The following is a 15,380-nucleotide window of genomic DNA, read 5'->3' on the forward strand; positions in this document are numbered from 1 at the left end:
ATGATTAGGACATTAAAGGAGAAGAAGAATTTTAGATTAGTGACCATATCTGAGAAGAAAGATTTTGTTAAAGCGTCAACAAATATCTGAGAAGAAAGATTTTGTTAAAGCGTCAACAAAAATGCACCTACATCACCAAATTTATGTTTGCACTCCATCTTCACTCTTTTTTTTTTTTTTTGAACGAAAATTGTATTCCTACTCTATATTACACAAATAATTCTAAATATTTTTTTCTCAGGTTTAAACATGGGCCATCCCCACTAAAAGAATGCAATGCGTTACAATTTTTAATTAATAATATTACAAAAAAAAAAAAAAAAAAAATCCCTCAGTCTTTTCTTCTTGTCCTCACCGGCCACCAACACCAACTAAATTGAAAGGTGTTTTGTATCTATATATATCTTTTATTTTCTAATCTTAAGGGGTAAAATAGACTTTTAACGTTGTATTTGAATATATAAGATTGTAGTTTCATCCTTTTGTCTAAACCCCTCTCTTTTCATCTCTAACAATAGAAAAAGTTCAAGTTTGTGTTTCCTAAAGATCATGAATTTCAAGAGCATGGAGGAATTCTGGCCTTTTTACATGAAACAACACTCTAAACCCGCGACAAGAAGATGGCATTTTGCCGCTACACTTTCTAGTATTTTGTGCTTAATTTATGCAGCTTCGTTCAACTGGTGGTTCGTGTTCCTCGTGCCTTTGGTTGGTTATGGTATGGCTTGGTATAGCCACTTTTATGTGGAAGGAAACATACCTGCAGCTTTTGGTCATCCAGTTTGGTCCCTTTTGTGCGATTACAAGATGTTTGGGTTAATGCTCACCAGTCAGATGGATAGTGAGATCAAAAGGCTTAGCATGCAACGCTATTGATTTCTGTTTCATACACTTAGTTGTAATAGTGACATGTTTGGTCTGGTCATCTGTTTGAATAATCTGTGTTGTTGTGAAAAATAAAGTCATAGTTCAATCTTCACTATACTTTGGATGGGATTGAATTTGCAATTGGACTTCTTGATTGGTACAACATAAACTGACAAACTCTTGTTGATTATTTAAGTAATTTCATCAAACTATAACAGGTGATGTAACTAATATAACGACATATATAATTATATAATTTCAATTCTATATCTTTTTGTTTACTTAACCTTGGTTTTAAGATACGTGTGTGAGGTGGACATAATGTGTGATGAGCAAATACAATAAAAGATAAATATATTATTACTATATATCTTTCTGTTCACATAACTTTGGTTTTAAAAAAGTGTATGTGAGGTGGACATAATGTGTGATGGGCAAATACAACAAGTGATAAACATATGATTTGTATATCTTTATGTTTACATAACCTTGGTTTTAAAATGCGTGTGTGAGGTGGACATAATGTGTGATGGGCAAATACATAACAGATAAATATATGATTTCTATGATCTTTATGTTTACATAACCCTGATTTTAAAATGCACGCATAGGAGCGCATAACGCAGGATGCAGTGATGAAAATGCATCAATTGTAGCAATGGGATGCCACAATATCACAAGATGCGGTCCTCATATGATGCATTCTAATGCACACATTTTTTAGATCGACAATTAGACCACCCTTAGTCGTTAAAATATTGGGCGTTTTTGTTGAATTCCACGCCCCAAAACGTCAAGGAGCCCGCTCCCTGGACTTTTTTTCAAAAAAAAATCGTTTTGGCGTTCTTTTATCCATGTTGTGTTCAAAAGTTTTGGCCAATAACTGATGTTCTACTTTTTCTTTGTCCAATAAAGTTTTTTTGATGTTTTTATTTAATTTTATTTACACTCATTTTTTAACATAATGCTCATAGCCCCATTACACCCATTTTAGAAAAAACGCCCCATAATAGCTCATTACTGACTGGACTGCCACATAGCGCACAACGCCCATGGGTAGGGACATTATTCATGTGTACCACTACACATGGTCTTATTTTGAGTAAAATTGACAATCAAGAGAGAAAGTAAATGTTTGGGGAGATGAAGGAAAAGGCTGTGAAGAAGACGAAGAGTTGAAGACCATTCAAAATTAAATCCTTAAAAGACCTTCTAATATATTGTTTTATAATGTGTTTACTAAGTTTGCACATTGAGTTGATGAAGTTGTAAAGTGAACGTATTTATTGATTATTTGTTCTGAAGAAGTATGGTCCCAAGTTTATGCACACATGGCAGGGATCACATCACTTTTATTAGCATGACGCCTACATCAGCAAAGCATATCCAGGCAGTGGCGGATCCAGGGTAAGATTTCACTGGGTTCCTTTTGGTAGTTTTTCACTAATTTTCATTATTTTTTCCCAAATCATACAAGGTTTACACTAATTTTTTCCATTTTCTTCGAATCGAATGGGTTCCTGGGAACCCAAGGAACCATGCTAAATCCGCCCCTGTATCCAGGAGCTTCTAGAAGCTTCTGGAAGAAATCGCATGTGACACCAAAGATGCTCTCCTAGACAAAAAAGGACAACACGTGTCACCAGTAGGCGGACGCCAGCAGGACCTGCAAGATATTCCTAGGACAGGCCGACAGCTACTGCCAGAATTCTCTTATCTGGATGAATAAGGATACGCCACGTCATCCACTACTCTGGACACGGCAGAGGAGACCAACAGGATATTCCTCTTGGTCGGACAGCTGGCATTCGGCAGCAGCTGGCAAGGCCCTTATTCCCTCCATCCTTCGGTTATAAATAGGAGACTTCACCTACAGGTTTAACATTCTGCTCTCTCTCTATTTCGCCTACAACACACACTATTACTCCTCAGAACAGTACTTATTCTCACGCCGGAGGGTGGTCACAAGGAGAACCCCCTATTCTCCTCCTTGTGGCGAGTCACCGGTGTTCTGTTTTGCAGGAATCCAACAGTCGGCGAGTAGAAGAAAAGATTGAACCCTTAATCACGAGACGACCCAGCTAGTTAGCTTAAGTGTTAACCAGTGTTTCAACATGTTCCTTATGCATAGATTACTTATGCACATGGAGTTAAACGAACTATTTTGATTATACATAAAACTTCTTTAGTTGCATTGGAGGGGTTTTTTTTACTTTTGAAATTATTTATTTAATTGATTAACTTTTTATGTTTAAAAGTTAATAAATTAAATTATTATATCTAGGGTAAATTACGCAGACTGTCCTTTATTTATATACTAAATTACATTCTTTGTCCTTTTTTCATTAAAAATCACACAAAAGATCCTTTATTTTGTAAATTTTGCATGCTCATTATCCTTTAAGCTAACTGATGTTAACTTTCTAGTTAACTTTAAGGTAAAAAGACCATTTTGTCCGAAGGACATAATCTAAGGTTTATTTATAAAGGATATAACTTGTAATTTACTTAAATTCTTTTATTTTATTTCTTTTCTTTTCTTTTTATTTTATGTAATTTTTCACTATTGTTTTATCGATTACTTTAAAAAAAATTGAATTCATTAAAATATTTTATAAATAAATATGTTTTTATAATTTATTTATTTTCATTTGTTTGACTAAATTAGTTACTTCTTTATTTTACAAATAATATAATTTTTTTATACTATGTTTCGCATAAACCATTGGTGTTATCGAATTATATTTTATCACTTCCATAATTATTATATGTTATGCGAACGAAATTTACATCAAAATATGAAGAAAAATAAGCATGTCGGTCGCGCGTTACGATATGCCAGTTTAAACTATTGTTTTCTATAAAATTTTGAAATTTTGTAATGTCATTTTAAAGCAACTGTTTATTTTAGACGTGTTATAATATGTTCGACGTATGCTCATCTCAAAATACAACATTAGGACATGTTTTTTATAAGAAATTCAGCTCCGAGGTTCGCATTTCTTAACGATTTTCATCCAAATAGCTAACCTGATTTTTTTTTTCTATTAACTCTTGACTAATTGACAGAATACCCAGGGACTAAAATGAAAGTTTATTCTTATATAGAAAAATATTATACATAATTTAAAGATGTTTAATGTCTAAAATTCTTTTGTATAAAAATATTATATACATTTAAAGTTATATATATATATATATATATCTAATTTATTTTTTAATGTTTAAAATTTTTACGGTGTTACAAAGATTAAATAATCTAACCTCTAAAGAGATATCCTAAAAAAACACACATATGCATAAATTATACATGTACAGTAATAAATAACATACCATATATAACCTAAATCAATCATAAGTAATGGTATAAAAGGTTTGATGAATTTATGATCGAACCTCGTTTTCAAAGGAGTAGTTATGATGGTTGTGTCTTCAATTTGTGTATTTGATCATTAATCAATTTGGTATGATACGGCAAAGAATGCAACACGCTAACACAGATACTGTAAAACATGTAATCACGTATTATTTAGTGTAAAAAGACAAACCATGATAATACCATACTTAAATTATATTTTTATAAGTTGCGTAATGCGTAATTATTTTTTAGGACTGCGTAATTATTGTGTGTGATTATATATATGTTGCATAACTATTTTACATTGAGCCTAGTATTTTATATATATAAAATAAACATTAAACAATTTTAAATATTATATATATATAGAGAGAGAGAGAGAGTTAATTGCCCGGATGGTCCCTGTGGTTTCACGTTTAGTCCCCGTCTTTTGGAAATAGCAGGTATGCTCCCTATGGTTTGTCATTTTGTTACTCGGATAGTCCCCTGACATTTACTCAGGGGACTATCCGAGTAACAAAATGACAAACCATAAGGAGCATACCTGCTATTTCCAAACTAACTGACATCTACTCACGGGACTGTCCGAGTAACAAAATAATAAACCATAGGGAGCATACCTACTATTTTCAAAAGGTGGGGACTAAACGTAAAAAAACATGAAACCACAGGGACCATCCGGACAATTAACTCTATATATAATATGTATACACACACAGATAAATATAATATATATATATATATATTATAAAAAAGTTAACTTTAATAGTTTCTAAATATATATAATGTTTTATATATAACAATAAACTTCCATTCACTGGGGGTATTCTGGTCAATTAGTTAAGACTTAACAGAAAAACAAACCAAATTAGCTATTTGAATGAAAAGCGTTAAGAAATGCAAACCACAGGGATGGATTTGTTATAAACTAGATATTTGGACTAGATTAGTTAAAATGGACAAACCTCAGGAACGAAAACATATATTTTCTCTTTAGATTTTTTAAAACATTATAGTTTATAAGATATGACAAGAATACGTAAAGGAATTATAAGTTTGTTGTGGAGGGGGGAAAATGTAACTAATTACCTATAATTATGTTAAAATTAAGGCGTTTAAGTGTAATAAGATGTCGGCTAAAATATAATTATTGTTTAAAAGACCAATTTACCCTCAATTTAAGGGTGCATTTATAAATTAAGAGGGAAAAAAGTTCTTATGTTTTGGGTATCTTAAAATGCTCATCCCTAATGCATTATAATATAATATAGATATTTAAGATAAAGTTTACATTTCCATGTGCAATTAATTTAAAACCAGTCTGTCCCGTTGTCCAATTTAAATTTCTTTTAATGATTTTTGACATATGTAAAATATGTGACGATATTCTTTTGAGCATATTTCTTTTGATTGGTATACTACTATATTGAACCAAAATAGATATCGACTGAAAACTCCACAACGTAACACTGACAATCTTACTAGTTATACTTAGAGTTAAATGCCTAGTTGGTCCCTGTGGTTTGCGAAAATTGCAGACTTGGTCCTATAGGCTCACTAATTACAGAGTTGGTCCTAATAGTTGTAATTTTTGCACTCGGGTGGTCCTTATCACTAACCTCTATTAAATTTCTCAGTTAAGTTGATGTTAAATGACCAAATTGCCGTCAACAATTAAAAAAATAAAAGTAAAAATAAGAAACAAAAGGAGATGGGCCCACCCCATCATCTTCTTCTTCACCCCATCTCTCCCTCTCTCTCTGAAACACTAGTAACCACCATCAGTAATCATCTTTGGGCCACCACAACCACCACCTCCGAACACCAACATTCACCACTGTGAACCACCACTTGAGACCAGCACCGCGAACCAATACCGTCTTCATATTCTCTCCTTTGGTTACAAAACTTAGACCTAAAACACATCTCCACCAAGCGATCACATTGCCGCATCACCGTCGTCTATTCGCCGGACCCCACCATAACCCCGTCCAAACCATCCACCACCAAGAGAACTCAATTCGATTAACCCCCTTTCACTTCATACTCACTAATACCCCATTATTATTATTATTATTATTATTATTAACCATCTTGTTCGATTCAATCAAGAGATAAGGTCATGTTGAGCAGCAGCAACTCTGGGGAACCGTTTACTGCTTCCGAAATGAAGAATACACAAAACCCACATCGAATTTCAAAGGAATTATTGTGATTTTCACTTGGTGTTCGGTTCAAGACTTTCAATTGAAGGATTATGTTAATCTTTATTCATCTTGTGGGTGGAATTCTCTCGTTGTTACATATTTTCTCAATCCATAAGTTTTGTTTTTGACATAAATCATAAGTTTTAACTGTGATATATAAATGGGTTTTGGTGCTTTGAAGATATAAAGATTCTTGAGGTGTAAAACTAGATGCTTTGGTGTGGATGTTGCGGATTCTGATTTGAATGTGTATGGGTATAAAGGATATGTGTAGATAGATTAAAAGGATACTTATGGTGGTTAGTGGTGTTAGAGGTGAAAAAGAAGATGATGGGGTGGGCCCCTCTTATATTTTTACTTTTAGTTTTTTAATTGTTGAGAGTAATTTGGTCATTTAACATCAACTTAACTGAGAAATATAACAGAGGTTAGTGATAAGGACCATTCGAGTGCAAAAATGTAACACCTCGAAAATTTACGTCCAATGATGTATTGACACGTGTCATAGGGTTCCGGTATGCGAAAACATACTTTAGAGGGACTAAAGTTGACAAACGGTGAAAACTATGGAACGTAAGGGTCCAAAGTGTCAACAATGGATAAATTGACTCTATGATAACCCTACATAATGTTTATAACCTTAAACGGATGGATCATGGATCATACGAAGCGGGAAATGCACAAAAGTGAGGAATTACAAACTATAGGGGCTAAAAGTGTCAACATGTTGAATTTATACCTCTGAGTGAACTTTTGGCAGACCCGAAGCTTTGTAATGCTAAAATATACTCACTAGAATATGTAGTAAAAATTTCATGAAGTTTCGTTATCGTATGAGAAAGTTATGGCCAAAACCGTAATTGAGGGGTTAAAAGCGTCAACGTCGAATTTCATGGCTTTTCGGGCGAGCGCAAAGTTAACCGAGGACTTTACCATGTTGGTAAATGTCCCAAGGTTCTTAAAAACCAAGTTTGAGGGTTTACGAGTCAAAATTAATAGCCAAAACCTCGCGTGCAAAGACAGGGACCAAAACTGCAACATTTGAAAAATGTTTGGCTGATCAGCAGACCAGGCGACCCGCCTGGGCAGGCCTACGCGGGCCGCGACCCGTGCCCAGATGCAGAGTTTCGCGAAACAGTGCCATTTGGTCCGATTTTTGAGTGGGAAACAGCTGTGAGCACCTCTAAAACTCACCAATGGAGGGACATGCAATATGGGACACTTGTGAGCCTCTTGTAACACCTGAATTCACCATAAATCAGATCATTTGTTCATTTGTTTTTTTTTTTGAGGCACTTGTGTTGTAACAAGAACAAAGCAAACTTTCAAAGCTTCACAAAGCATTCCAGGAGCATTCTGATCGGCAAGACCACTTCCAAGTGTTATCTAGGCTTCATTAGGACCTTGGTAAGCATTCATATCATCCTCTAATCTGTTCTAGCATAGATTATTAGTTAAAAGTCAAACCGTTGTTCATATAGTTTGACTTTTCGATTAAACGAGTTTGGCTCTGTCATTTCTCAAATTGAAACCACTTATAAGTTGGTATTTATGTGGGAAACAAACCCTCAAAAGGGTGTTCTCTGATTTCCACTCTAAGCATGCTAATTGTCGAGTCAAAGTTGTTCTTAAAAAGTCAACAGGAAGTGTTTTTGCGAAATATAGCGTAAATGGTAATGTAGATGACATGCAATCAGTTTGATCATCAAAAATAACTTTATAATGATTATAAGAATGTGTTTTATCATCATCAACTCGACAATCTTTAGTATAAACCCGGATTGGAACCGAAAGTCTTATAAAACGACTTTTTCGTTGACTCTCGATTCGGATCCGTGCATGCATGTTTGAGATCTGTATTGGAGTTTATTTTTGACCATTTTTATTTAAGTTTAACTCTCTGGAATTTTTACAACTTGAGTCTATGCTTAACCGATTCATATGCATGTTTCCGATTTATGCTTAAAGTTGACTATTTTGCCTTTTTTGATATAAAACGTGATTTTTGGAAAAGTAAAAGAGTAGAAATCTTTATTACTAATTTATAAACTTGCACCGAAAATTTGAGATCAATTGGTGGTCCAGATTTTGAGTTATGGCCGATATCGTAAAACGATAGCTTTATGTTACATAAACGGCGCATTTAGCGTATAACCTATTTAAGGCCACTTTTTGATACAAAACTTTTTACCCACTGATGTTATATAATATTTTGGGATTTTTAATGATTTTTATTTAATTTTTGGCTGATCGTATCATAGGTCGCTAAGTTGATTCGGTTAATGCCGGTTTTGACCGTTTAAGCCATAAAATGAGTTTTATAAGTCCTTTTGACCCCAAACCTTTTTCTACTGATTTTATTTGTTAAATAAATTACTTTGAGCATTCTGGAAATATAAAAATCTCAGCTTTCTTTTGAAAACCCGGAAACGGCTCTAAATCGCATTTTTAGCGTTTTTAGCGCATAGTAAGCGTTATACTCATATTAAACATATAAGATTCATACCTACTGATGTATTTAGCATATTTTCATATAATAACAGTAAGTATAAATTTTTGAACTCAGATTTCCAGTTTTGACAGTTTTAGCCCTTGTGAAATTACTAAAATACCCCTACGGTGCATAGTTTGATTTTAAATGATAAGTTTTGTATATGGGTCATACCCTACTGTTATACCATGTCAAATTAAGTATATTTACTGTATAAATCAGACCTGTAACTCAGATTTCCGATTTAACTCTTTTATAACATTTTTAAATGACCAAAATGCCCTTTGAAGGCATAAATTGAGTTTAAAATTATTCTGGTCATAATAGAACATAACTTGCTGATATTATATCATATTTAAAGCATATTATCTCAGGGAACTTGCATATGACTCTTTTGACTTCCCGTAACGCCCTTTTTGCGTTTGGTTCGGTTTATGTAACTAGTTTGCATAAATTGACCGAAACGGGTCAAACGTTATCATTTTTGTCTCAAAATCCAGAATGTATTTAGTATACCCATATTATACAAGTATTCAAACTTGTCGGGTCTAAATCACATTCTATCCGGTCTTCGCTTAATCGTGCGCTTGTACCGTATCGTCCTTATAACTAACCGGTCTAAGCCTAGGCTTAAATAAAGACCCGTTAGGAATCTAATAGGTTATTATAAACCTTTGTTCCAGAATAGGAGGCCCAGTAAAAGCTATCTACACTTACCAATTGTGATTCATACTTACTCAGGTAAATACATTTTGACTTATTTTCCCTATACGGGCTTGGGGTACGGTATATAGTATACCGCTTGATCGAGCGTACAAATCTTGCACCCTTGGGCATGCAATTGGAATAATTTGATCGGCTCGTTTAAACAGTCTTGTTTTACTTTAAGCCTTTGGGGGGTTAATGACCGTGTCCCGGATATCCTTGGCATCATCTTACGAGATGGCCACGACCTGAGCATGGGGTGTAGGCGTACACTTGTCATGTATAACTCATTAATGTGGTGTGTCAATTAATCTTTAACCCGGACAAGATCCCGAGCTACCGAACGTACGAGTAGCATGTCATTCGTTCACAAGTTTATATTGCATAATTATCCCAAGTTAATAAAAATATTTATGCCATGTGCATTTAAATCAATTTTCAATCATTTTCAAAATGAGTAAATTTAATTTGTATTTACCAGTGTAAACTGACGTATTTTCCCAAAAGGTTAAGTGCAGGTACTATACGTACTAGGCTGGCTGTTTCCTAAAGAGCGTCCACAATAGTCTCGCAAGCTCGGACGACAATAAACTGTTGAACAATATATCTTATTTTATTTGATCCGCCTGTGGATCCGTTTCAACTACTTGTGATATTTATTATTACATTTTAATTAAAGTTGAAATGAATCTATTTCTGCTTCCGCTGTGCATTATTATGTTGTGTTGTTTGTCTATGACGATGCCAACTACGTCACCATACCCCACACCGGGCCCACCGGTGACACGTGGAGATCGGGGTGTGACAAAAAATTAAAACTATGTGGACCAACTCTGTAATTAGTGAACCATTAGGACCAAATCTGCAATTTTCGTAAACCACAGGGACCAACCAGGACTCTTATACGAGTAAAATGCACGGATAATCCCTGTGGTTTGGTGAAATTTCACCTTTAGTCTCCAACTTTTCAAAATTACACTCTTAGTCCCTGTGGTTTGACAAGTTGTTACTCGAGGTTAGTTTTTCTGGTTAAGTGGGTGTGAAATGACAAGGACTATCCGAGTAACAACTTGTCAAACCACAGGGACTATCCGAGTAACAACTTGCCAAACCACAGGGACTATCCGAGTAACCTTCATCCGCTTTAAGGACTATCCGAGTAACAACTTGTCAAACCATAAGAACTAAGAGTGTAATTCTGAAAAGTTGGGGACTAAAGGTGAAATTTCACTAAACCACATTGACTATCCGTACATTTTACTCTATTTATATCTAAATATTAATAAAAGACTCCATTTAAATACCACATGGCATTCTATACTTCAATCTCACATTTTTATTTTTACAAACAATTTATCTTTTTTTTTTTTAATTCTAACTCCTATAAAATCTCAACAAATCTAAAAAGATAAATACAAATGTAAAACAAAATACTAAAACAAAATTGATGTAAATAAAAATAGATAGAGCTTATATTAACTATATAATTATTTTACTCTTTCAATATCAATATTATCGAGATGGTTTGATTTTTTTCCTTTTTTAATAAAAAATTATAATCATAATAAGAACTATGTAATAATACAAATACAAAACAATAATTACAACTAACCGTGAAAAGGCTTTCTTACTTTTAGTTACTTTATATATATTTTTCCCAAATTCTTTGATACATTAATATATTAATCATTTTTATAACTAATAATAAAAATAATATTTTTATTGTTCATGCTATAAAATAATATTAAATAATAATATTTTTATACATATTATTAAAATAGTAAAAAAAGAAGAAGAACTAGAGTATAAAAATATCAACAATTTGATTTAACCATACCAACTTAATAACATAGAATATATTATTTGGATAAAAACAATATATAACAACTAATAAAATATAACATAACATGTATAAAAACTTATAATTTTATTGATAGTATAACTTAACATACTAAAATTACTAGCAGATTATATAAATAAAGTATCAACTTATATTTGTAATATTATTTAATACTCACATTGGTGTAATAACCATGTGTATTCAACTCGAACAATACACGGGTTTTCTAAAAACATAACATTTTTTTGTTATTAAGTACCGAATATTATATTTACTTAAGCTGGGTAGTGTAATACACGAGATACTAACATTGTGTGTGTATATACATATAATTCATTCAATTTAAAAAAAAAACATACAAACAATGGTTGTTGACTGTTAAAACTTATGAGAAAGTTGATGAGGAAGTTTCTTTAATCAATGAATTAAATACTTTCATATTTATAAACTTGATAAACATTACACATATTGATCATACACGATACAAAATTTATTTTGGCATTTGAAAAACGTCTAAAATTATCGTCTTATAATTTAAATATTCATTACTAACTTTTTGATTCATTTATTCAACCGTGTAAAACACGGGGTTATAATCTAGTTTAACATTAATTGCTAGCATAATGTAAAAAAAAAAAAAAAAGAGCAAATAGAGTAAATTACAAAGTTCGTCCTTTATGTATGTCATATATTACAAAGTATGTCCTTTATCTTTAATAAGCCCAGAAAACATACTCAATGTTTGTAAATCCTTACAAGTTATGTCCTTTAGTCATAACACAATCAGTTTTCATGGTTAAAGTTGACTAAGTCAACCCCACATAAGGGTATTTTAGTCATTTTATCCTAAATATTATAATAAATAATCATAAAACCAATAAATAAAACAATTTTAGAATTATATATGTAAATATATATACATTATTAACCCCTTCTCCTTCTCTCTCTCTCACCTACCCCACCACCACCACCACAACTCACCTGCCACCACCATCACCACCACCACCGATCTGCCACCACCACCACTTTCACTCTCTTACTCTACCTGCTCTCTCTCAATCTCTCTCTACAATCTCCTCTTTCTCTCTCTCTCTCTCTAAACTTCCGTCGCAAGGATTTTGGAGAATCTAAGCAGTCTTGCTTTGAATTAATTGTGTAGCTAATCAACCACTTACAATTCAGCAATGCAGTTCGGAGGCTCTGACCATTACACCCTCAATCTTTCTTTCCCACAACCACACAATCCCCCTTACATAAAGGGCAAATCTGTAAACCCCTCGTCTATTTAGCCTCTTGAATATCACCCAACAAAATATCCACTTTCTTCTAAAACTAGTGATTTTCCGACCATCATTTCCCACCGGAAAAAATGGACTCCTTCATGAACAGCGTCAAAACCGCCACAGGCACCGGCGGCGACGACAAAAACAAAACCAACCCGCCACCATCACCCAACTACAGCCAACACCACCGCCTCTGATTTGCGATTACAAACAACGTACCTGAGATTGGAATAAATTAGGGTTTTCGTTTCTTGCAGGTTGCCAAGATCTCACAGATCTGAGAGTGGCGGTGCCCGGGTGATGGTGGTGGTCGAGTGGTGGTGGTCGGGTGGTGGTTGTGTAGAACAGAGAGAAGTATGGGTCGCCGGAAAACTGGTTTGATACTCAACGGAAAACTGGTTTAGAACTTGCCGGAAAACTGGTTTGGAGCAGAGTAAACTTGTAGGTGAAGTGGCGGTGGTGGCAGATCGGTGGCGGTGGCGGTGCCAGGTACTTTCTTCACTTCTGAGTTCAAACAGGGTAAAATGGAGCAGTCTTGCTTTGAAATCTATATATATACACATATATAATTCTAAAATTATTTTATTTATTGGGTTTATGATTATTTATTATAATATTTAAGATAAAATGACTAAAATACCCTTATGTGGGGTTAGGGCTGTAAATGAACCGAACGTTCAGCGAACAGTTCGTTAACCGTTTGGCGGGAAGTTCGTTTATGTTCGTTCGTTAAATAAACGAACGAACATGAACAAGAAATTTCGTTCGATTAGTTAAATGAACGAACATAAACAGAGGTCTCGTTCGTTCGATTGTGTTCGTGAACGTTCGGTAAGGTGTTCGTGAACATTCGTTGATTTGCGTTCGTTTATGTTTGTATGTTTGGGTTTTAATTGAAGATCTTTGTACTTTCTTATATTTTATTTATACTTTTATATTATTAAACTTTTATTTATTTGCCCTAACAATGAAACTAGGAAACCCACTTTCACCTTGTTTATGCATCATTTCCCTTTCATTTCTCATTATTTACATCAGCGAAGCGAATACGATCGACCTCCGTTCCACAATAAGGGATTCAAGTTCGAGTGCTACTCTTTGGGCCATCTATCTTTATCCTTCACCGCATTTGCCAAATTTATTTGTGTTCGTGAACCGTTCGTGAACACGCTCATTTCCTTAATGAACGAACACGAACATAAAATCTCGTTCGGTAAGTGTTCATGAACCGTTCATAAACACATTTATTTCCTTAACAAACGAACATGAACAAGGGCTTGTTCGTGTTCGTTCGGTTCGTTTACAGCTCTATGTGGGGTTGACTTAGTCAACTTTAACCATGAAAATTGAGTAAATTGCCATTTTAGTCCCTGAGTTTTGTCTAAATTTGTCATTTTGATCCAAATAGTTTTTTTTTTGCATCTGGGTCCCTGACTTTTACATTTTGATGCCATTTTGATCATTTTGTTTAACTCCATCCAAAAACCCAGTTTGTAACAGGGGTATTTTGGGGATTTCCTTAAAAAATGTTTTCAGTTGCCATTTTGATCCAATTCCAAAAAATCAAAAAAAATTCAAAAAATTCTAAAAAATCATAAAAATTCTAAAAAATTTAAAAAAATATAAAAATGAAAAAAATTCTAAAAAAATCATAAAAATTCCGAAAAATCAAAAAAATTCTAAAAAATCCAAAAATCATTAAATGTTTTGGCACGAACCGTTTCGACCCGTACCGTTTCGAACCGTTTCGACCCGTACCGTATCGAACCGAACCGTTTCGACGCGAACCGTTTCGAACCCGTACCGTATCGAACCGTACCGTTTCGACGTGAACCGTTTCGAACCGTACCGTTTCGACCCGTACCGTATCGAACCGAACCGTTTCGACGCGAACCGTTTCGAACCGTACCGTTTCGACCCGTACCGTTTCGACGCGAACCGTTTCGAACCCGAACCGTTTCGACCCGAACCGTATCGAACCGAAGTGTTTTCAGCTTCGAAACGGTACTGGTCGAAACAGTTCGCGTCGAAACGGTTCAGCTCGAAACGGTTCGGGTCGAAATGGTACGGGTCGAAACGGTTCAGCTCGAAACGGTTCAGCTCGAAACGGTTCGGTTCGATACGGCACGGTTCGGTTCGAAACGGTACGGGTCGAAACGGTTCGGCTTGAAACGGTTCGGCTTCGAAACGGTACGGGTCGAAACGGTTCGCGTCGAAACGGTTCAGCTCGAAACGGATCGTGTTCGAAACGGTTCGCGCCAAAACGGTTCGTGTTCGAAACGGTTCGCGCCGAAACGGATTTTTTTGGATTTTTTAGAATTATTTGGATTTTTTAGAATTTTTATGTTTTTTTAAGAATTGGATCAAAATGGCAACTGAAAAGGTTTAATTTGAAAAGAGTAACTGGGTTTTTGGATGGAGTTAGGCAAAGTGATCAAAATGGCAACAAAATGTAAAAGTCAGGGACTCAGATGCAAAAAAAAAACTATTTGGATCAAAATGGCAAATTTGAACAAAACTCAGGGACTAAAATGACAATTTACTCATGAAAATTAATTGTGTTATGACTAAAGGAGATAACTTATAAAGGACGAACTTTGTAATTTATTTACTAGCAAATATTAATTAA

General features: G+C 34.3%; 1 protein-coding gene across 1 annotated transcript; it reads left to right on the forward strand.

The window, feature by feature from the left end:
• The first annotated feature begins 523 nt into the window (after positions 1-523).
• LOC110903056 lies at positions 524-1,030 on the forward strand. Its single transcript, XM_022149264.2, has one exon. The coding sequence runs from the start codon at positions 550-552 to the stop codon at positions 874-876; it is 327 nt and encodes a 108-aa protein (XP_022004956.1). The 5' UTR covers positions 524-549; the 3' UTR covers positions 877-1,030.
• Positions 1,031-15,380: the final 14,350 nt, after the last annotated feature.

This window comes from Helianthus annuus, chromosome 13 (assembly GCF_002127325.2).
Source record: "Helianthus annuus cultivar XRQ/B chromosome 13, HanXRQr2.0-SUNRISE, whole genome shotgun sequence".
Lineage (NCBI taxonomy): Eukaryota > Viridiplantae > Streptophyta > Magnoliopsida > Asterales > Asteraceae > Helianthus > Helianthus annuus.